Source organism: Nymphalis io, chromosome 10 (assembly GCF_905147045.1).
Source record: "Nymphalis io chromosome 10, ilAglIoxx1.1, whole genome shotgun sequence".
Lineage (NCBI taxonomy): Eukaryota > Metazoa > Arthropoda > Insecta > Lepidoptera > Nymphalidae > Nymphalis > Nymphalis io.
In genome coordinates, this window is record NC_065897.1 from 9,127,352 (window position 1) to 9,151,700 (window position 24,349).

Here is a 24,349-nt window from a genome sequence, read left to right on the forward strand (position 1 = left end):
CATCTTCGTTCCCAAGGTTTGTGGCGCATTGGCGATGTAAAGGATGGTTAATATTTCTTACATCGGTAATATTTATGTTGTATTATTTAAGAGCTTTTATTACTAAGGTAGAAGTAAAGGTAGAAGAAAAACACGAGTTATGTTCATAATATTTTATTTTTAGATAAAGTATATTGTACATTCTTTCAACATTTTTATGACTGATTTCTTCATAAAAATAACTCCTCCCATATATCCAACAAGCAAAGGCATCGTGGGACTAGCAAGCAACGAAATTATTACAATTGATGTTTTGATATTTTAAACCTTTTTGCTTGGAAATAGAGAATAGAATCAATCACATTTCATGATAAAAAATAATAATATTTCTATGGATAACATTTTACGATAAACCAATATAAAACTAGATTTATACATGCATATACTGACATAATCGTTTCACAAAAATAGTTTTCCTTACTGTTCGACCAACTTGTATTAATTATTGTATAGTATCTTATCTCAAAAAAAAAACGTTAGGCAAAGGTGTGGCAGCTAAAATGATATTATGTAATAAATTTAATATATTATTGCAATGATTTAAAAGGCCGCAATGCAATGTATTTTATTTATAACGAGTTTTCATATAATATTTTATATGTTTGATTTTCAATAAGTAATACTTTTCTTGGTATGTTTCACGGAGCACCGTTCATATTTGAATTTGAAAAAAAATATATTTAATATCTCTAATTCACTTTTTACCAAGTATATAATTTCAGAACGAATAATAAACAGTCATATAAAATGGTAACACCATCTTAAATCATCAATAAAATCAAATAAGTATTATATAGTATTCCTGTCACGATCAGAAACGGCCTTCGGTTTATTTAATTACTTTTTTTATATATATAGGCACTATTAAATTGTATGATAATAAACTATTTTGACAAAGTTCAATCTATATTTACTAGCAACAATATCTAAAGCCTGGATGAATACAATTGCACCTAAGTTATATTGTTAATTTATTATTAAGTAACATCTACTAACACAAATCCATCACAATTATTTAGAATATCAGTTGTTTCAATTTCGTTCAGTTTACATTATCTTTAAATTATTTAGCTATGTCATTTATCTAATTTTGATTAGCCTACGAATTATATTAAAATAGTTAAGTCGATTTGTCGATAAAATCTTTTTATATGATAACATTATAATAGAAACGAGGATACAATATTCCATTTTTTTAGGGATATTTGACAATCGTTTGCGATTATCAGTATAATATAATCTGCATATAATTAATATTTCATTAGAATGACTAATAGATATAATTTAATTACAATTTAGATTTGACTAGAAACAATCAGCCTATACGAAACCTATATATTTACTTAAATTTAATTTAATATAAAGTGAAAGGCATTTTAAATCAATTTAAATAAAAACAATTTTCAACAAATCACTAATAAGCGATGTTGCACCAATTTGTACGTCCATTTTTATGTTCTTGTTATTTTATTATAATATATTTCTTATAGCAATAACATATACACCCGAAGTCTCTTAATGAATATACATAATTTAAATATATTAAAAATTAACGCTTTCGCCACTGTGACGTATGTGTTTGCTGAATAGTGACTGTATTTTGTAAACAATAAACAATCCCTCGAAATTTCACGGGAAGACGTGACACGTGTTTGCAAGTAATTTCTAATGTTCGTTATGCCATCATTATTTTTTTCAGTATATACCAACTATACTTGTCATTTTTTTTTATATTCGCCGGGAGGGCAAATGACTCTACTCCACCTGATGGTAAGTGGTAGTAGAGTCCAAACGCGACGACGGCCAGTACAGACGGGAAAAACATTCTGCTAGCCGCCTTCGCCTTGCCGGCCCGCAAGATGCCTCTTCACGCCTCGTTTGAAGGAACCCGGGTTGTAAGAGGAGGGGAACACGTCATTGTGGCGAAGCAGTGTTAGTTATTAATCGGATAATCCTTACTTACTTACTAATATAATACTAGTTCATAAAATAGACAATATTGCGATTAGCGATCATTTCGATTCGATAATGATATAATGGAATAATAATATAAACCTACAATGTGAAGAAGTTTATCTTATAATACGATAGGTCGTGTCGTGTATGAAGTGCATAATTTTACTACGTTAGACGTGTCCGTGAGTTTTTTTTAAATATGTTACAAAGATATACACGCAAAAACAATTTGATATGATTCATTGTTTTCAGCATTCAGATAGGGTTATTATTTGTACATTAATAAAAAAAGTTTATAAAATATTGCGCAATTAAATTTTTTATTGTATTTATTAAATAAAATTATTAGATTTGAATACACAATTACACATCTTCATACTGAATCTATACGGGAAATCAAAACTCGATAAAATTATTTAAAACCTTTCCTCGAAATTATAATTAAAACAAATATACTTGGAATGCTATACATATTTTTTACTACAAGAACTATTTATTTCTTGAGAACAAACACAGAATTTAACTATTTACATGGTATTTCAATTCAATGTGTGTACGGTAAATATTTATATATCCTGCCGTTGCTGAGGGCTGGTTAGGGAATTTGTTAGCCATTAATTATATGTTTATTACTTTTTAATGATATCAATGAGATCAATTCACCATAGGAATATTTCATTTCAAATTGTTGTCTATTTACACAATACGAATCATTGATGTAATAAATACTTCTGTGGATGCTTCTTACTTTTAGGAACTTAAGTAATTTTTATTCGTAGGAAATATCGATTATAATATAATTATTTGTATAACACTTCATTTTTATCATTTATATATATTTATATGACGCTATGCAACACGCGCGATTTATGTTGGCCGATTAGATAATTAGTGACGAATGCAGATATAGTTTTTGTTAGGAACATAAGTGCGTGCGCTAAATATGCAATATTCACACTCATTTACAAGCGCGAACGTCTCCCGCTTAAATTCCCGGCCAAGTTAGATTGCGCGTGTTAAGTGCGGTGACGATTTGACCCGACGTAATTATTTTACATGAATATTATAACTACGTATTTTGTAATCGAACGATTATACTCGTTTTTTTTGTTATATTTGTTAAAATGGCGTGGATTATATACACTCACAGAAATGTACTTCCAACTTCGATCGATTATTCACGTTTTACTGCTTATGTAAATATTTACTTAGTGTTATTATTTGTTATTATTACATAGTAAAGTGCTAAGTTTCTTCAATTTGTATGTGTTATAGTTATTGTTTATGACCTAAACTTTAGAAATAAAAAAGCCAGTGTCGTTTCTAGTCTTCAAGCGAGGTATAAGGGTAATGTGTCGATTTTGGGCCAGAATGGCAAATATTTTTACGTATGATATAATATGTCATAGGTAGATTTTGGAAAGTCGATAAGCAAGTAAGGCTATTTACATACGGTTAACGCATTTGGTCGGTCGCCGTAGGACACCTCGCGTTCATAGACGACGCTTTTATTTAATGGTGCCGACCTCAGTGGCGATCGCTGCCGCAATTTTTACAGATGTTGTTTGAGTTTAGTTCATTAATACGTGGATTTGAGCATTGCCACGTCGGTGTCGCGTTGTGTTGCAGCGTTATATGTATCAACCTAATGAGATGATATTTCGTAAAGATTTTAATTTCAACATAAAGCTAAACATAAAAATAGATTTCAGGTAAATGTTTATATGAAAAATATTGTTGCTTTGCAAACCTGTGTTAATGGTTTTTTTTAAATAAATTTTTGAAGATTGAAGATTCATTGAATAACTTGCAATGTTCTGTTTTGAAGGCAATCGGTATCAATAGCATCTTAAAAAGTCTTATTGAAATAAACGCATGACAATAAAGTAAAGAACGAATCTTACTATATGTAACGAAAATCACGAAAAAATACGTTTAAAATTGTATAATCTTGTGCGTATGAATGAGAATATATCATATAAACGTTTTACGTGTGGTGATTTATCTATTTATATTTGTAGTATACCGTTCTTGTAATATGTTTAGCCATTCATTTTACTGAATATTTGGCGGCCGCAGTACGGTGATACAAATGGATCCTCGCAGTATTCGAAGCAAGTCGATCACTTCTGGTGTCTTCATGGATGTCACGTTTTCGTCATTTACCTGAAATTTTAATAAGATAATAATCGTATTGTGTTTCGTACGCTTTTCAATTTTTAATGTTTGTAATATTTTTTACTAAGTTATATAAGGTGGGTGCTGTAGTTCGCTATAATTAAGGGAACACGTAAACATATAATTCGTTATTTTATATTATATATTTTATTGTAAGCTTAATAAAATATGAAATAAATTTTCAAATTAAACAACAATCGGGATCATTTTTATCAATTTTTACAATTTCTCTTTTACGCAAAAACACACACACATGAATACTAACAACATCAAACTCTAGGCCTTTAACATGTATAATCATAGAGAGATTATAACACCTCCGTTTCTCCTCGAGGTGAAGGTTTGGAGCTTACTACACCACGCTGCTCTAATGCGGGTTAGTTACACGTGGCAGATTTTCATCTACCACGCAGGTGTCCTCTCTTGACCGCCGAGTTAAGCGAAACATCGAATAAACACAAATTAAGCACATGAAAATTCAGTGCTTGCCCGGGTTTGAACTCAGAATGATCGGTTAAGAATAAAGTCTTATAACCACTGGCCCTCATCGTTTAGTGAGAATTAAGCTATGTAGCTAAATGAAAATATTAATATTTTTTAAATCCTTAATCTTCATGTCTCAGTATGTTTAAAAATATGTTTTTATAAACTTTTAATTTTATTTCGGTATAAAATAGCACTAATCAAGTTTTCATAAGATCTTCCGTAAGTATTCCTTGTAATATAATAGTAATACACGCGTCACCTGCAGGATGACGTCACCGCGGCGCAGGCGGCCGTCGCGCGCGGCCACGCTGTCGCTGTACACGGCCGAGATGTAGCTCTGCCCCGACTCCGGATGGCTCTGGACGCTGAACCCGAGCCGGCTGTTCCAGCCACGGTTCAGCTCCACTGTCACTACCTGCAACGTAGAAAGTACAGTACAGTACAGTAACAGCCTGTTAATGTCCCACTGCTGGGCTAAGGCATCCTCTCCCTTTTGAAGAGAAAATTTGGAGCTTATTCCACCACGCTGCTCCAATGCGGGTTGGTAGAATACCCATGTGGCAGAATTTCAATGCAGATTTCCTCACGATGTTTTTTTTCACCGTCAATCACGAGATGAATTATAAACACAAATTAAGCACATGAAAATTCAGTGGTGCTTGCCCGGGTTTGAACCCACGATCATCGGTTAAGATTCACGCGTTCTAACCACTAGGCCATCTCGGCTAATAGGTATTTCTAATAAACGTAGAAAGATTTATTAGAAATACCAATTTAAAAAAAAATACGGTAATAAAAAAAAAACAAACCATATTTCACGAATTTTTTACGTCGATAATAGATATTATATTTTTAGAATATTACTATAATTTTACATGTGAGACAATGTATTAATTTATGTATACAATTACATAACATAAACAGAAACAAACAAATAAAAAAAACAAAACATAACGAAGCGTTTGTTTTCTTTATTAAACGCGTTAATCAATCTTTTAGTTCAGATTTGTTGGTAAATGATAATTAATAATTTTTATACTAACTGAAATGTAATTTAATATTTGATAATTTTAAATTAATATAAATTGACACTAAGATTCTATTTTAAGTTTTATAATACTTTAGACAATAATCTAATACATTTAATATTTATAATTATTCAGTTACATACTTCTTATTTCTTAGTCTTAACAAAAATAATATTAAACTCTTGATTTCATATATTATTTAAAGTTATATGACCTCAATAATTTTCACTGATGACGTCAAGTAATCTTAATAATATGAACAAAAACAAACCAAAAAGTTTAAAGTTCCTTACCGTAGGTTCTGTGCTTATGGCTTCTACCGGTGGTTCAGGTTTGACATTCTCCTTTTGGGCTATATCGATTTCCTTTGATTTGTTAGGATCCTCTGCGGGAATTAACTTCGCTTTTCTTTCGTTATCAGGCGATAACGCGACTCCTTTCCATTTCATTAGACCGTTACCTGTAATTTATACTCATATATAACATACGGTCACGTAGAAAAAAACTATATATGTGGTAGGACTTCATACCATCATCTTTCTGTCCATCAGATGCACTCTCGCTTGTGTGTAAAACGGCACTTTGATAGGCCGGAGTTGAGTGCTTAAATCGTTCGTCGCTCGACAGCTCGGCGGGCATCGAGACTGGTTCGTCAGAATCAACAGGGAATGCGGATTCGGTAAACCGCTGCAACGTTATGACCTCCTGGTAGAGATTTGGTGCGTCTAGCGTATCGTTATCTAAATTGTTCAGCTCGTATCCATGCGGAGGGACTGAAAAATTAGAAAATTTGTTGGATCAGTTTATTATTTAGAATAAACATAATGAAACCAATAAAATAATCCAATAAATAATTATGTTACTATAATACTATATAATATAGGAAAAGTATATGAAATGTTATTATGTAAATTAAACTTACAGTCTTAATACATTGTTTAATAATATTAAATGGTAAATAAATAATGTTAATAGTTAATAATGTATGTATTTTAATAATTTAAAAATACATAAATAAAATAAATTTGTAATGGTTTAAGAACGAAATGTATGCACAAAATAAATAATTTAAAAAATTAAATATGCTTAAAGTTAATAATTTGTTAATCTACACAATCATGATTGTAACTACAATAAAGTTGTATAATATGTTAGAAAATGTTTTCGAGAAATTACAATAGTGTTCTACGAATGTTGCGATTTTAACACTCAAGTGTCTTCTGTGTGACTCTTTATTGATAGTTTTTACGTTCTCAGCTTGATATTACTTTCTATTACGCGTGATAAGGAACATGCGTGTGCACGCGAGCTTATAATTATGTGAAATATCACATGAATGTATGAGAACTCTCTATTTTGTTACATTGAAAACTTTTCACGGAACATTATCACATCTACTTCAATATTCTATAGAAATGCATATTATACAAGAATAGTGTTACATTTATATGTTCAAGTTATTGTCACTCTCAAGATTAAACGTTTCAATTTTATATACATTTGTTTGAAGCAAGCATTTTTTTAAATACATAATTTATATAATAAAACCGTTATATATGGTAAATAAGGTACACGTGTGATATACAAATCAAACAGTATCAATTATTTACAATAAAAGCATGACATTTATTAAGCTAAAAATACATGTTGGGGTTAAAAATTATTAGAATTATACATATGAAGCCGTAACTAAAACTAAGAAGTTTGAAAATGTTAGTTTTAGACAGTGGATATGTATCGATATAGTGCAGCTTATGGGTTTGTCCAAAGCATGAAATATTTGAAAATCCTGAAAGCCGTCAATTTGCTGTTTTGGATCTGTGTAGAGGGGGGGGGGGGCTGAATAGTGACAGTTGTTGTTTTATTGAAGTTTGATTTAATAATGATTGATATAATGTGAAAAATTGAATTGAAATTTGTTACTACACAAATGTTCAACATTAAAAACAACAAATGTCTCAATCAACGTGCAGGCTAAGGCAGAAAATTGTAAAGGTTACGTGTGAGCCGACCGACTCTCACCTGTCAGGCTTAGTTTTTGTTTTCTACAAGAAGGCGGAGCGGTGGGGCTCGTGAGTGCTACTGAGCGTTGCCGCTTCGCTTCTTCGACAGCAATACACTCTTTGCTATTTGACTCTACGGGAGCCGGCAGTTCCACGGTTGTCGATCCGATGGTAGCCGATCGTTCCATAGTTGCGCGACGATCGATCGTCGAACGTTCGGCTCCCGAAATATCGATAGAACATTCGATTGTTTCGGATCGTTTGAAGCTCTCAGTACGTTTAGAGCGTGATTCTAGCGTAACGTTGTAACTTGGCATATCTGTGCGGAAAACCTACTTGCTTAGATTGTGCGTGATATTTACGAGTGTAGTGTGTTAATGTGTACATTGACGGAATAACCATTTTTAACACGCTTCTATTAGCCTCGTTTGTAACATAGCAAGGAAATATAATAACTCTCTTTTCACAGCCTTTTAAAAATGGCATCTATTAGAATCTTCACACTTAAGAATTGTACCTGCTGATTATGAGAACGAAGAAGAACATATAGGGGCTGCTCAATGATTAAAATTTAGTCTAACGAGTTTGGTCTCGTTTGGATTATAAATAATTCATTAATATAAAATTATTATGACGATGGAGAGAAGTGGTCATAGAAACTTTTTCACTGTTGACCAATTGTAATAGACTTGTATCGTATTATTGTATTTATTTCGAACGTAATAAAGGCGTGTTTTAAAAATCATATTTTATATATTAAACGATTTCTAAGACAGCTATATAAAATGATTGTTTCGACACTTATATAGGATGGTGAGTACATACATGTGAACAAACATCAGCAGAGATTAACGTATATAATACAATATTTACAGATTATGTACAATATGTTATTGTTGTTAGTTTTTCGATTAACATTTAAATTATATTTGATAACAACAAGAACTTTCGTTAAAACTTTGTACATTAAAATATATGATCATAAATTTGCGTTGCCGAATAATTTGCAGACCAAAATATTAATTAATTTAAATCGCTAACCCACATTGCTTGTACGTTTGCCGCAGTATTTACGATTGTTTGCTAGCTAAAATTTATGTACAATAGAATTCTACCGGTTTAAATTATTGTATTGCATTGTATGTGACAGTTATGATTATTTATATTAATAATTCCTTTATCGGTTTGATAAATTGCATAAAATGATAAACTGCACTTATCAAATTAAAAGCAATATTTGTTTACGCGAACAATTTCAATTTGATATCCTTTATATGATGTATTTTTTCTAAATTAATATTTGATATTATCAATTTTTGTGCACATTGTTTTATTTCATAACATACCCCGATGTCATATTTATTTTAAAATATAGCGTAGCGTAAAATTACAATGTATACAAAATAAGTGACAAGAATAGGAGTTTCTGATACTGTAAAAAATATATATCCTTATTAAAGCTTCGTAGTGATTTATTTATATTTATGCTACAAAACATCGTCAACGTAAGTTTTTTCTAATAAAATCCTAGAAAACTATATTTAGTTCTCATGGTATTGGTAAATTACAATTAGAACAGCTCGACTGGTTATATTTAAAGATTCAGAGGGTGCAGTGCGTAAATCAAAATTTCGCAAAATATTTCCTTTGTGCTTTTCTACATTACGAAACGAAGTTTACCTTCAAATTTCAAGCCTATATATATATAGTTTAGACTGTGCGTTGTCTATCAGGGAACAGTTCTATATATGTATAGATATTGTTACCGTTTGGTAGTTCGTAGTGGTTGTCCTTAGTGAGCTTGCGGTGTTTGCGCGGCGAGAGACAGGGCGAACGCGACCCGTCGCCTGCGTCCGGCGTCAGGCGTCGAGCCGCTAAGTCGCAAAGCATCGAGACTGCTTCGGCTCTAAAGAAAAAATATAATAAGCTGTGTAGCGAATATTTTTATTTAATATAAAGTTGTGTATAAAAATACTACAAAGTAGCCTGGAACTTATTAACATGCCGATTTTGTTGTATGCACGAAGAAATGATTGCAATAAAATAAAAAATAAAAATTCTCGATTTCTACACATACAGGAACCACCAAGTGTTGTAAGGCTTCCTGTGTTAACGGTTACAATAATCTGCATCTCACCTCAACGGCGGTTTAGGTCTATTAACGGGCGCGTCTGAATCCGTGGGCCCCTCTTCTTTCGGCGACATTGGTGATAATGGTGTTGCGGCATGATCGCGGTACAGTCGCAGTCGAACTTCGGAGTCACATGCTCGAAGGAAAGCCACCGCCTCAGCGTGAGACATGTTTGACATTGGAGTGTCATTCACCTATTGAAGTAGGCAACTTTATTATTTAAAAAAAAAAACTAGCATTAATTTAATAAAGATATGCAAGTTCAGGAGCCAATTTTACTATTGTTGAAATGCACTTTCTGAACTTTTCTTTGAAATTGATCGGTGACAAAAACATGGTGAGTAAATTGGTCTTGTGTCGGATGTTTTGGCACATGTCACGGATTCATGAAGACATTGATCCGCAATGGCATGGTGGAATAATGCCGAAACCTTATACTCTTAAGAGTGGAGGCATTTGCTCTGTAGTACCCTTCTTTACGGACACATATGCATACATAGTCGTCTGTTCCCAAGGTAAACAACTTAATGCTTTTGTTATAAATAACAGCCGACTGATTGTATTCCCAATATAGGTACATACACCCAAGCTCGAAGCGAAATTGGAACCCGCAATTCAAAAGCGGCAGACTCTAACGACTGCGCTAACGGGACAGTCAAACTTTAAATACTTACAGCAACTATTCTGTCGCCTGGTTGTATCCTGCCGTCGCTAAGCGCTGGTTCCCTAACCAAAGCACGAACGTAGTGCCCTAGCGCACTGTGATCTTCCTTACGAAGCGTAAAGCCGAGAGAGCCATTCACTTTCGTCATAATTATATCAAATTCCTGAAAATTTTATTTAATTGATTGTAATGTAAAATACATGTTGAAATATTTAAGTATATCTGGTTTGAAAAACAAATATACTAATAAAATAAAAGCGTCAATGACGCAATGATTTATGGGCCCCCTAGCGATATAAAACGCAGGTTCGATCCTGAGCCCTTGAGCTATTGTCGTCTCCACTCCTAACTCAAGCTGTATGCTTAACTAGAGAAGTAAATAGGAATATTAGTAATTCCTAAAACGGGCATTGCTAATATTAGTTGTAGTATTTTCAATATTAGGAAAATTTAAAATATGATATTACTAAACCTTTAAAATGATAACACTAAAGCGAGGACACTGTTTCTATTTTATGGCTTATTTAAATTGGTCTTTATTACTAAAACAAGGCAGCTACATTAAACTAAGTAAGATAAGCTTCAAGTAAAACCTTACTCTTCTTCATTCGGTTAAAACAACTTTATTGTTTTAAGTTTAACTCTTTCAATTTATAAAACATTATATGATAACTTAATGGGAATTACTCTCTGAAGGTATTTAAGTAAATATAGATATGAGGTATTGTACACATGCAAATGGCACCATATTGTTTACTTACCACGGATCCGTCATCCTAAGAAGCGTGAACAAAAAGTCTTATTTACTTGGACAAGGGTAATATACACTACAGTAATTATCTAAAAGGGATTCTAATCTATAAACATCTTTACATTGATTAGTGTTAAAAAAAACGAAAAACAATTAAATATTGACATCGAAGGATATAAAATTAAAATGGAGGATTTATTATAAAATATATCTATTACAATCAAATTAATTAACGTTATCAAAGGTATATATATAAAGTAGAATGAACTAACCTATCTAATATGTATTTTAATGTCATTGTATAAAATCTAAATCATCTGTACTTTACGGTGAAGGAAAACATCGTGAGGAAACCTGCATGTGTCTAATTTCACCGAAATTCTGCCACACGTGTCTTCTACCAACCCGCATTGGAGCAGCGTGGTGGAATAAGCTCCAAACCTTCTCCTCAAAAAAGGGAGAGGAGGCCTTTAGATCAGCAGTGGGACATTCACAGGCTTTTTCTTAACATAAACTGCCTTTACTTATAAATGTTGTTTAGTGGGTGATTAGTAAGCAATGCCGTGTCTTCTTCTTTCGAATGTAAAATCAATAATGAATGAAAGGGAGAAAATGATTAACTAATTATCTGTTAAGCAACATATAAATGTTGCTTAACAGATAATATAATAACATAACAGATAAGGCCGAAAATGCTTACTTTAAATAATTATAAATAATGATCATTATGTACATAAATAAATAAAAGTAAATTTATGACATATTCTTTAACAAAAGAGCATATTCATTGAATACAAAATAAGATATAATTATTAGATATTTGTGGATCGGCATTTCAAATTCAGCAATAAACTTATTGATCGTTCTTACTTTATTTTTATACAAAGTAAAGTTCTCGTAACCAAATTTCAGCCACGAATTTCAAGAAATAGCAAACTGCGTTGGATATTATAGTTTACGAATGTGTGCGCCAACACAGACGCATTCTCTATTAACTCACTCGCATAATAAAATAGTTCGGTAAGCGGAGAGGATCGACGGCTTTACATATTTTCCGTGGCATGGGAGTATTATACTGTCAAGTTCCAAAATCCGGTCTGCGTCTGAGAATTTCTTAGCGATAACGTATGATTGGTTCAACCTGGATTTAAATTCAGTACCAGAAGATGCGCTTTTAGACAGATTAAGTAGCGTCGAAGTGGATCATCGAATCATAATTATCAAATGGTAGACGGGTAAGTGGTCACCACCGCCAATAGACATTTGCGCCGTACTACCCAGTTACGCAGGTACCCAGATAGGCTTGCACAACGTCATATTACCACGTAAACATAATTTCGATATGTAAAATCAATAATCACGGCAATTATACTAAAAAATATCAGATGCCTTGTGATTTATTCACCTGTAACCTAGCACAATGTCCTTAATTGAGTAAATTGATCCAGTGACATTCGATAACCACGATTGCAATGAATAAATAATATGACAGATCAATATGCAAGTGAACTGCGGTATGCAAATCATTAATGGAACGAAATTACTGTTTCGTTTCATATACTTGCCCAGAGCTTCATAGTTTGAATTTTATTTAAATTGTAGGAAAATTGCCATAAATTAACATCTTACCGCGATAAGTTACAATGTATCTAAATGGGCAGTAAAAAGGTTCTTTATAGCGTCGATCGATAAATAGTGGTTAGTTCTGGATTCTGTTTAAGTAATCTTTAAGCTTTTTACGAATTTACAGATAAAAAAGTTACGAATTTGTTTTTCGTAATTTTTTTAACAAATTATTTAATATACATATAAAATTAAGTAAAAGTGGTAATATTATTTATTAAAACAAAATAAATTGTCATAAGGTTTTTTTTTAATAAGAGGTAATTGTTTAACACGACACATTAGATGACCATAACTTTTATGTGAAAATATTAGTAGCTTTTAAATTTCATTCTTGAAATAATAACGTATGTAAAAAATAATAAATTATTTTTTACATACGTTATTATTTCGTTATATTTGATTGTAATACAAAATATTGATATCTATTATTATGAAATTTTTTAGAAATTTTATGAAAACGTACTGAAATAATTACATTAGAGTCGTAAATTTAAAGCTACATATATACCTTCAGATATGTTAAGTTTATAGGTAAATATGTACAGCGTGATTTCTCGCTCGGTAAGTACTAAACTGGCTTACTTAGTACCACCTGGCAACTAAAGGGCTTAGCGTGTTTATTCTAAGTATAAACTGTCAGAATGTTTGTCAACATACTTAGGGGTCTAAGTACGACGAGCGTCTGTCGATTTAGGGAAGTACAAGTGCTTTTAAATGAAAAACATGCGTTAACTTACTCCATATTGTATATCATATACTGGTAAGGGTCTGTCTAGATCTGGTAGATGCAAGTCCTGTGTTCTTCTCTCGGTTTCGGGACTCGCTTCGCGCCGTCCTCTGCCCTCAGATGATGATGTTGTGGCACTGCTTGTTGTTTGGGAAAGTCTGGTTCAAGATTGCGATATATTAATTGTATTTACTGGACATGGGAGGATTTTATCTTCCAAATATAATAAACACTTTTTCGGTATTTGTCTTTTTATATAAACAGATGCTAGGAAGGTGAAATATTAAGGAAAACCTATCAATTTATGACGTGAGTTTTTTTTTCAAATTCTACCGCTAGATAACTTATGAGTAAGTTTTTTATAATTGAAATTAGATAATTAAATTGATACCTATTTAGGGTTTTGATTTAAAATGGATGCTCTGAATAAATAGAAAAATACTTTTCACGGCTTTAAAAAAGTAATCCAGCCTTTCAAATGGATTAAAATTTTACGATTTTTTTAAAAATAATTTTAGCTATATTTTTTTTCGAACTGCTATGAAATATGACTAAGTCTCTGGCGGCAATAAGAAATGTCATTATCAATATGAAGTATATCGCAATTCTTATGCAAATATTAACTTCTATTTAAATCGCAAGTAGTTTTTAATTACCTTTAAAAGATTTTTTTTTAAGTTTCCATATATAATATCGCACGCTTGAAAACCATAAAGCAATTACTCATGAAATAGTACTGCGTTATTCAAACTGGATTTCCCACAGTGAGAAATTTCATTCAGTTCGTGACATATGTCGTTACTGGCTCCAGTAGTGGTTTTGCTGTACCGACTTGGGTTAAGAACGTTGAAATACATTATATACTTACACGAGAATGTTACGAAATAATAATATAATATTTTATCTGCCTTTATATTTTGTAATATTCATTGTATATTTTTTAAATTAAAATAGGTAGGCAGACTGGCAAATGGGCCACCTTATGGTAAGTGATAACCACTGCCCATGGTCATTGGCCCGGTAAGAAATATTAACCGTTCCTTCAAACCGGACTGATTGACTCACCGTTCAAACCAGAACACAACAATATTAGGTATTGCTGTTTGGCGGTAGAATATGTGACCTACCCTGACGGGCGTGTATGGAACCCTACCACCAAGTAAATTATATATTTATCTTTTATGATTATTGTTTTGATTATTAGACTGATATACGTATATATTTAAATAAACATATATGATGAAAACACGTAGCCTTCAGTAACATGTACAAACCAAATGTATCATTATGATTGTTTTGTTAATAAATTACTTGATATCAAACAACAATATAATGAATGCATTATAATGTTTTCCCTCTATTACAAATAATATTAATTGCCAAAACCAATTAACTTAATCATTTTTTTTGTATCTAATCTATATCCAAGAAGGAATGGTATAAGCTGGTCACTCACCTTTCATATCAGACCATGGTAATAAGAATCGTTGTTATAGCATATTTTAATAATTTTATTATAAAATTGTGTGTGTGTGTGTGTGTTAATGAGAAATAGATAAAGTTTAATTTAATTGTAACAAAAAAATATGAATGTGAAGTCCAAATACCACTAATTTAATAAAAATATAATACTCAATAGAACAAGCCTCATCATTTAATCATCATACAACAAGTATATGATAAAAAATGTATTATATAACACAATCTCCTGTGCTGTAATTACACTGGCCCCTCACCCTTTATATCGAAACAGCCATATAAATGCCCTATAGTACCAGCTGAGTGATTGGTACCGACCGAAGCTGGCATTCACTGAGCCGCCAGTGCAATTATGATATATTAGCTTCCTTTCAGACTTCGCACGATTAATATAAGCGCTTCAAGCCTAATTACTTAGAATATAGTTAAAAAAAATAATCCGTGTTTGTTTTCAATAATGTTATATAAAAAAATATATGACTTACCGCAAAACCGTGTTTTTTTCCTCATATTTGTCTGATTGTGATCGTTCACATATAATTAAATATAATTTATAGACAACTCATAAAATTAATAAAGAAATTATTAATGTAAGGATTAATATAATGTGATCATAGGTATCCGTGTGTTTGACAAATAACATATAGAAAATAAGTTTTCGTTAATTAACTAAATATAAAAATGATTATATTTTCTTATATATTAAATATGCTTTTTTACGGAGTTTTCAATGTATTCTAAGAGATTTGCAAATTTTACAAATTTTCCGTTGAGCTGTTATTAGCCTTCGCTTGGAAAATGCTCGATCCGCAAGCGTGTTCCCGAATTACATAGAATGTTTATTGTGTAAGGCTCTAGGTTATATAAGGTTATATAATAATGTCAAACTACAACACTCAGAAGCGGTCTAGTTACTATTAACGATCACCTATCAGAGATTATTTACTTATATTTAGTTATTTATATACGCTTAGTTATGTAACCTTAAAATTGTAAATGATCGTTAACGGAACATTTAATTTACAATAACATTTCAATAGTTTAGAATCATTTAGGTTAGGTTAATGTGTTTATAATTTGGATCGATTAATATTTAAAAAAAAATATTCGGCGTTTATAATTTCGAATGTTTAAAATTTTCCTCGATTTATTATGAACTAAAATAACTAATAGTCTTCCAAATCAATCGGATTCGTTTGAATGTTGGCGTGAATCCGGAAAAAAACGGATATTTCCTCATTTTAATATTATAAATTTAGGAAGCAAGTGATAATTTTCATAATACTAGTTGTAGTACCTTAACAATAGTCGTAGTTATGGCTTCAACGAAATGTTATATATAAGTACTTCAATGACATAAGGTGTGTGTAGGGTGTTTGATATTAAGATGTTTTGTTTTGGCCTTATTGAATAAAAAATGTATGAAAGGTTAATTGTTGTTAATCTAATTGTTACACATCTACTTATCTCCTTCTGTCATCGGTATTTTGTCATGAGAAAAATAGAAGGGCTTGTATACATATAATTGCTAATCAATTTTCTTAGTAAAATAAATTAAATATTAGAATTATAAAAAACATTCTTCGCTATCAAAGATTTTAATTAAAAGTATTTTTCATAAACATTTTTAACAGCGAAATTTATAATCTTTATTTTAATTTCGTTAAAAGTATAAAGTGAAGAAAAATTTAAATAAAAAATCATGAGTGACTTCGATTTTTATTATTATTACAACTATTGAAATTCAATTATATATATACGCATCAAAGAAAACTAAATGACACGTTTAATATTTTTTCGTTAGGACTATTCATAAGTAACATGATAAATAGTGTAATCGTAAGTATAACACTTATATCAGACTAGAATACTGACGATCGACACAAAAGCTACACCTGGCAACTGTAATCTATCCTCGTAACTCAAGAATGCCAATTTCCTGACTTTTAATGGAATCCCCGAGATATTTCGCCCTGGAAATAGAGGTACGATGGAAAGGTTATCGATTAGGTGAACGTGACATGCAGACACTTTAACTTGCTACTTTTATTACGATTCAATCGCACTTAATACGGTTTTTTTTATTAATGTTCAACGTGTACACTATTTCCTCTAGTACGTGTTAAATTAAAATTAAATATTATAAAAGTAACAAAATAGTTAACAAACAAAAAATCAAAATTATAAATTGACAATAATGTTACTGATTTTTTTTATAATCACAATATTCAAATAATCGGGAAGCAAATCGACTTGCGAATGAGGCTTTCGACTTAAAACACAAATGTTTACAAGTAATATTATCAATTACGTATCACTAGGGGACCAATTTACAACTGTAATTAAAAATATATATATATATACCTAAAGATCAACTCTATCAGTGTTATGTACGAGTTTAACATAGGGCTTTACACACAAGCAGGACGGTATTTCGATTTATTTTAGTTACATAAATTTTTAACAATTAAATAGATTCGTCTATAGAAAATTCAGTACGTGTAAACAAAGCCGCTTCATAATAAAAAGTTCATATGAAGCCTAAATTGTAAAGCGCTAGATATGCTTTTGTGGCATGTATTTATTTTTCATATTCATGGACATAAAACTTTTTTGATTAAATATGTCACTACGTTGCATATGAGAATAAAGGTGAAAGCAACATTGGACAGTTTTATAGTTTACTAGTTAGCCTTAGAGTTTGTATTTTTTTTTAAATTCAAATATTCAATGATATTCACATAATTTTTAATTTAGAAATAACGCATACATATTCGCGTGTATTTCGTTATAATTATAAATACATGCAACAATAACAGAACACTTTGATGTATTAAGCATCATTATTCGCTTGCTCTAATGCCATTCATTTGGGGTCGGTGCTGTGCAGACTACTATATTTATGCAGTGTAAGCTGGCTTTGAAAAAAGGATTTGGCTAACTTTTGGGTCGGCTAACTGATGTTAAACCGCTCTAGGAATGTTTTCGCTACATCTTCGATTGACGAATTAGTTGTAAATGCTTTATAGGAAGTGATGATATATATTTTTTGTAAATTAATATTTATTGGATACTCTATTTAGCATGTTTAATTTGGTATCTTTATCTTTAATTAGAATTATTTGATTAAGTGCTTGAGATATCTCACCTTGCATGTAAAGGATGGCAGTTAAGAGGGTCGAGGGGTAAGTGTGGTGGGTGTGGCGTCCGAACTGGGGGGGTCGGCGGGTCCGGCGGCGTGACACTCTCGAGGACATCGCTTGGCGGCCGGCACACTCGTAACTCTACCCTTGTCGAAGCCGTGCGAAGAACTTCAAGAGCCTCCTGTTATTGATAAAATATTAAATTAGTAAATATTTCAGAACAATGTTGTAAACAATTTTATATAACTTTAAATTATGTATTTTTACCTTATTTGATACAGTTAACAAGCTCGTCAATTTTTAAAACGATTCTGTTTGTTACGGCTTGTTGTTAAAAATAGTTAACCAATTTAAATGGTCAGTTTTTGTAATTAGCTAAATTTAAGAAATGATTATATGTACATTATTATTTATTATTTAAGAAATGGTTAAATAGACGATGAGTCGATGATAAAAAATCTTAAATATAAGAAATTATATGTATATATCTGTTTAAGATGAAAAGATTTTGAAACCGTTTGAGAGATTATTATACACGTATTATTTTATAAAATGTATGTGGCTATATGCATTTTTCACGGAATAAAGTTTGTGTATATTATATATGTACCATACTAATTTCTATATTGTACAACCGATCACCATGACAATTAGACGAGTCAATAGTCAATAGTAACAATAAAACAAAATCATGAACATAACCCAATGGTTATGTTCATGATTTTGTTTTATTGTTACTATTATAAACAAAATCATGAACATAACCCAATGGTTATGTTCATGATTTTGTTTTATTGTTACATATTAAGATTGTATCATGAAGACTATATCAGACTATAATATGATATATATATAAATAGTTTTAAAATATTGACTTAACATAGCTTCATGAACTTGTAATTTAGAATGCAATTGTCAAAGAGATAACTCTTTTCGGTCCACTATATTTTGTTGGCCTACGCCGCGTTTAATAGCCGAGCCAAAACCGAGGTTATTGAAGCAATAAGCCATTCTGTGGGAATGTGAGTATTGATCGAGTAAACGTTAGGTTAGGTCGTTCTTGTGGCTATAACGACCCAGAGTTAAAAACATATTTAAAAGTGAAATTATTTAAAATTTTATCAATTAACTTAATTGCTTTAATTTTTTTTAGGATTTTATTGAGACCAACAGATTTATAGATAGAATTTAAATGACCTAATTAGAGAGGCGATGCGGATGATTATTATTATTATTAAATGAATGTAGTTGTATATTTATTTAACGAGAACCGTTAACAGGAACAAAAAAGCTATTCGATTGTACTTTTACTATTAATTCGAGTTTATTATGATGGAGTTTCAAAGATCGTTAAGCTATACGATTAAACACATTCAAGGCTTCATTAAACACGGTCTGAAATTCTGTTGAAGCTGAGCTTCACATCTAATTCAAGCTGAATGTAAACTATACTTGAATAAAGTCTATTCTCTAATTAAATAGAGTAATTGAAGCGTGAATTCTAGACTAATTCTAACATTTAGCCGCCATAGTTATGTCGACATTAATTCACAGAGACAAAGGGGACCATCTATTTTTCAAGTGACACTAACAGAGGTTAGGTCTTTATTCAGTCGCTTTGTGTATCGTATCGAAGTGACAAAAGAGGCCGTTATTGTTAGATATGAAAAAGTGCTCTGTGTTGTGACCTCAGTTGACGGTCTCGTTAAGAAAAGGTGATATAAATAATAAATATTGATACGGTGAAATTATTCAAGTAGATCGCTTATTCTTTTGTATCCCGCCTTTGATTACCCGGTCTGAAAGCACGTAAGGCTTTGGCCGTAGCGGCTGACTTCTCGGCGATCGTGTCGGTTTATTTCCCGATCCCACCACGATGTACTGTCTTTACTTACAAACTTATGCACTTTAATATTTTCAGTGGGTAGCCTTTGAGATTGGCAGCCGTGGCCGAAATTCGTTTATGTAAATAAATAAAAATCGGCTTCTAATTTTTTTTAGTGAATTTTGAAGGACACTTTTTATCCAAACATATCAACTGTTATTTATCTTCCTCCAATAAGTTGTCCAAATCTGGCTTAAGTGCTTAATTTCATTCGTGATTCAATAAGTAATTAACATAGAAATAGAATATCCTCAAATCCAAAATCATTTTCATTATCCGGAGCGAAATGATTCCATATATTGTGCTCTTTGTTGACTTACTTTTTTTTAATTACCATAAAATAATATGTTATGTTAAATTTAACAAATTGGACGGTCCTTTTTCTCGCAGTATATGTATGTTATGAGGGTAATATTATAATTTTGTATTTTAATTTCTCGGCCAAGCATATGATGGAAATATGAAATTTAATTGAATTCTGTTAACCCAGTAATCGTTTACAAACATAGATTTACATATTTGGTCTTGTTACTTGGTAAATAAATATTGGCTCATTTTTGTTACCCTCATGAAAATACAATTACGATCAAATATCGAGAGTATGAATAGAAATAAAAATGAATATTCAATTCGATTTATTTGGTTTTGATATGAAAACTATTCAATTTAAACGTATGCATTTTATTTCATCATATTATTTTATTATTTGTCACAGACAGTTGCATTATTTTTTACGGTATCAAAAAAATTATATTCGTACATACGAATACATACAAATGCCTGAACAATTCCGTATTTTTAAACTACGTCCGTGATCAAGAAACACAGCTTGTCTTCAATGAATTCCGAAGTTTCTCGAACACGTTATCTGCGACATGTGTTTACAGCTTTGGATACAACGTGAGACAAAGTTTCCCGATGTTCAGCCATTATTGGCGTGTAACGTGCAATAATAAGAGCGCTGTCTTCTATTCTCTGCCCGTCTATAGAAACAATAGCACAACGACAGACCACAATAAACTGTTTTTAACTAGGTAGTTCTATATATATAAAGTATTGACGGTGTGCCTGTGTTGTGTATGGATGTAATGTTACTGTTTTTTCCTACCGACTGAAACAATTTAATATCGCTACATATTAAAAAAACGAAGTACCTTAGTCGAGTCAAAACTACTGAAGGGGTTTTTGTACGGCTTACATCAATTGACGGAGTGTTTCATGAGGAAGTTTAGGTGTATGATGATTGTTAAAGATGTCTTATAAAATCCCAATGACTGGGCACTAGAGTTAAGTGTATAAATATTTAAAACATAAAATTATTCTACCCGAGCGGAGCCGTTAGGGGTAGTTCGAGTATAAAGTATACTATTTAAGCTGTCTGTTTTGGATAAAAAATATTAAAATGGCATAATTCGATTAAAACATAAATTGAAATATACTAGCCCATTTTTAATGATCTAAAATAATGTAATTGTTTTAGTATTGCCAGCATTAGCCAGACCAGACCAGTGCGTTCAATCAATCAATCAATCAATCAACAGCCAATCGTTGTCCACTGCTGAACATAGGCCTCTCCCAAGGTGCGCCAAAGCTCCCTGTCCTCCGCCTTCCGCATCCAGTTGGTGCCCGCCACCTTCTTAAGGTCGTCGGTCCACTTGGCTGGAGGGCGCCAGATATTAGGTATTCTTAATTTTATTTTTGGCCTGGCCTTTGTACCTAACCCCTATTCAATTCAAATTTAATCTAGACATACCATTTAGTTTTAATACTTAAGAACTATTCATGCGTAAATGCTATTGGAATAGAATGAGCTAACAAGGATAATTATTATCAAAATCAGTAATGATATTTATTTTTTAATACATTTTTTTTAACTTATATGTTTTTGTTTAATTGAAATAAAAGATAACAATGAAAAACTATTCAGGACAAAAACACATACGTATTCTAGACACGAAATATTAACTAAATTATCAATTTACATATTCGAAATAAAATAAAACGAACATAAACATGTACTATCCAATATCTACAAGTAAACATAATAAAAACACAAGTATTCATAAAAAACGCAAATAATATAAATAATATGTTATGGTGTCTGCTAATCTGATCAGTCCCAAATAAGTATACCATTCAGTTTTTACGTTGAAATGTCATAGTAATATGATTACATACTACATATTTATAGTAACAGCCTGTTAATGTCCCACTGCTGGGCTAAGGCCTCCTCTCCCTTTTTGAGGAGAAGGTTTGAAGCTTATTCCACCACGCTGCTCCAATGCGGGTTGGTAGAATACACATGTGGCAGAATTTCGATGAAATTAGACACATGCAGGTTTCTTCACGATTTTTTCCTTCACCGAAAAGCACGAGATGAATTATAACAGAAATTAAGCATATGAAAATTCAGAGGTGCTTGCCCGGGTTTGAACCCACGTTCATCGGTTAAGATTCACGCGTTCTTACCACTGGGCCATCTCGACTTCACTACATATTTGCGCAAACATAATAACGACTTTTTCATAACGTTAAATGTACTTATTTACTGATGGTAAGAATATGATACGGCTATTCTTATCATGAATTGTTGCAGGCGTCGAAGAAAGGTCATAACATTTCCGTGGCCGACATTATTCACCTTATTACAAAATATAAGTCTAGTAGCAAGCTGTGTTGACGTTTATATAAAAGTTTTTATGTTTATTACTCGGTTCTTGGTCTGCAGAAAGGGCTACGAGAATTTCCAATTTAAATGCACGTATTTATTTTCCGCCGGCATCATATTTTACGAATTTCATTTCAGAGTTTCTACCTTTCTTACTCAATATTTTTAGAATCATGAATCAATTTATTCTTCTCTACTTCCGAATAAATGTATTTTAACGTTAAATGTTTATGTAATGTTGAATCAGTTTACATAAACTTGATTTATTATAACATTTTATTGGTAGTTGCTTACAAATATTTTTCTTGCTAAAAATTTGTAAGAAAAAATTGTTGGCTGATGAAATAATTTCGAAGTTTATTAAATTTTCAATATTTTAATTTCCGTTTGAGAGTAAATTGTGTTTTCAGATTGAAGATAAACGAGAAGCTGATGAAATTTGTGCTTCGTTTATTTAAAAAACGTTTAAGGTTTTTTAACAGCATTTTTAGTCATTAAATAGAAAACCTAAATAGGCTTTACATTTTATATTTTATCGAGTTCATAGGAAATCGTTAATATTTTTCACACATTTATTGGATTCATAATCCAAACTAATATCATAAATGCGAAAGTGCGTGTATATTCATTTGTTTGTTACGTTTTCACGTCTTAACTGCTCAACCGATGGGTATGAAATTTTGCATACACGTTGGTAATCATACAGAAAATGAGGTACCTAACATCTGGCCCTCAAACGCTGAGGGCGAATACTAGTTAGTTTATACTTACATAAGTGCTGAGTCCAGCAAGAGGAACGCCATTGGCAGATAACAGGAGATCCTTCTGAGCGAGCCTGCCAGTACGCCAGGCGGGTTGAGGCGGGTACAGTCTTCTTATCCTAACGAGACCACTTCCGCCACAAACCGACATTCCCAGCCCTCGCCCATCTTTCTCCACCACTACTGTAAACGTGTTTTCTGTAAACAATGATTACGATTATTATAAATATATAGCTTGTGTTAGCATTAGCAAAACAAATATATTATAATAAAGTGTTAAGTTTTGTTTGTTTGTTGTTTGTTTGTGTTTCCGGCTTTACTAGTACTAAATTAATTTTTGAGTAGCTTATCATGTCTCCGTTTTAAGAGAGAAAATAGTCATTCTGGATGTTTTTAAAGGGAAAGCTGCCAAATTGTAATAGAAACATGAAGACATAGATAGTGTGAAAGAATTAAAAATGACTGAAATATGAACAGAAATTTATCCATTTCTATATTATTTTAAATACGCAAATGACATAAATTAGGTAACTTTTTGATACAATTTATTACAATTTGAATGAACTTTTAAGTATCGTATCCTGAAGTGCCATGGACTAACTTGATTTATTAATTTTTTTTTTTACAGCAAAAATAATTTGATTTTTTTTGGTCTTCAATATAATATTTTCGAACAATAGCTATTTGATTATTGTTGGTGAAACATAAAAATGGTTTTGTTACTGTATCTCAAACAATTATCATGCACACCGAACCATGATTCTATACTATTTATAAGTAAATTTGAATATCTAACTGCTGAGCTAAGTCCTCCTCTCCCTTTT

At 31.5% G+C, this 24,349-nt stretch overlaps 1 protein-coding gene across 4 annotated transcripts in view; it reads right to left on the reverse strand.

Annotated features, from left to right (window-relative positions):
- Positions 1 to 137: 137 nt before the first annotated feature.
- LOC126771099 (uncharacterized) overlaps positions 138 to 24,349 on the reverse strand; it is a 102,150-nt gene continuing 77,938 nt past the window's right edge. For 3 of the 4 annotated variants that reach the window (XM_050490821.1, XM_050490820.1, XM_050490819.1), the window contains 11 exons: positions 23,536 to 23,723; positions 18,217 to 18,392; positions 13,600 to 13,747; positions 10,496 to 10,648; positions 9,828 to 10,015; positions 9,457 to 9,596; positions 7,710 to 8,009; positions 6,218 to 6,460; positions 5,981 to 6,147; positions 4,919 to 5,074; positions 138 to 4,161 (listed from right to left, as the gene is read on the reverse strand). In XM_050490821.1, the coding sequence (XP_050346778.1) occupies positions 4,051 to 4,161; positions 4,919 to 5,074; positions 5,981 to 6,147; positions 6,218 to 6,460; positions 7,710 to 8,009; positions 9,457 to 9,596; positions 9,828 to 10,015; positions 10,496 to 10,648; positions 13,600 to 13,747; positions 18,217 to 18,392; positions 23,536 to 23,723 (1,970 nt within the window). In that variant the 3' untranslated portion in view covers positions 138 to 4,050. The remainder of the gene's footprint in view (positions 4,162 to 4,918; positions 5,075 to 5,980; positions 6,148 to 6,217; positions 6,461 to 7,709; positions 8,010 to 9,456; positions 9,597 to 9,827; positions 10,016 to 10,495; positions 10,649 to 13,599; positions 13,748 to 18,216; positions 18,393 to 23,535; positions 23,724 to 24,349) is intronic. The other variant, XM_050490822.1, reaches the window with a different exon arrangement.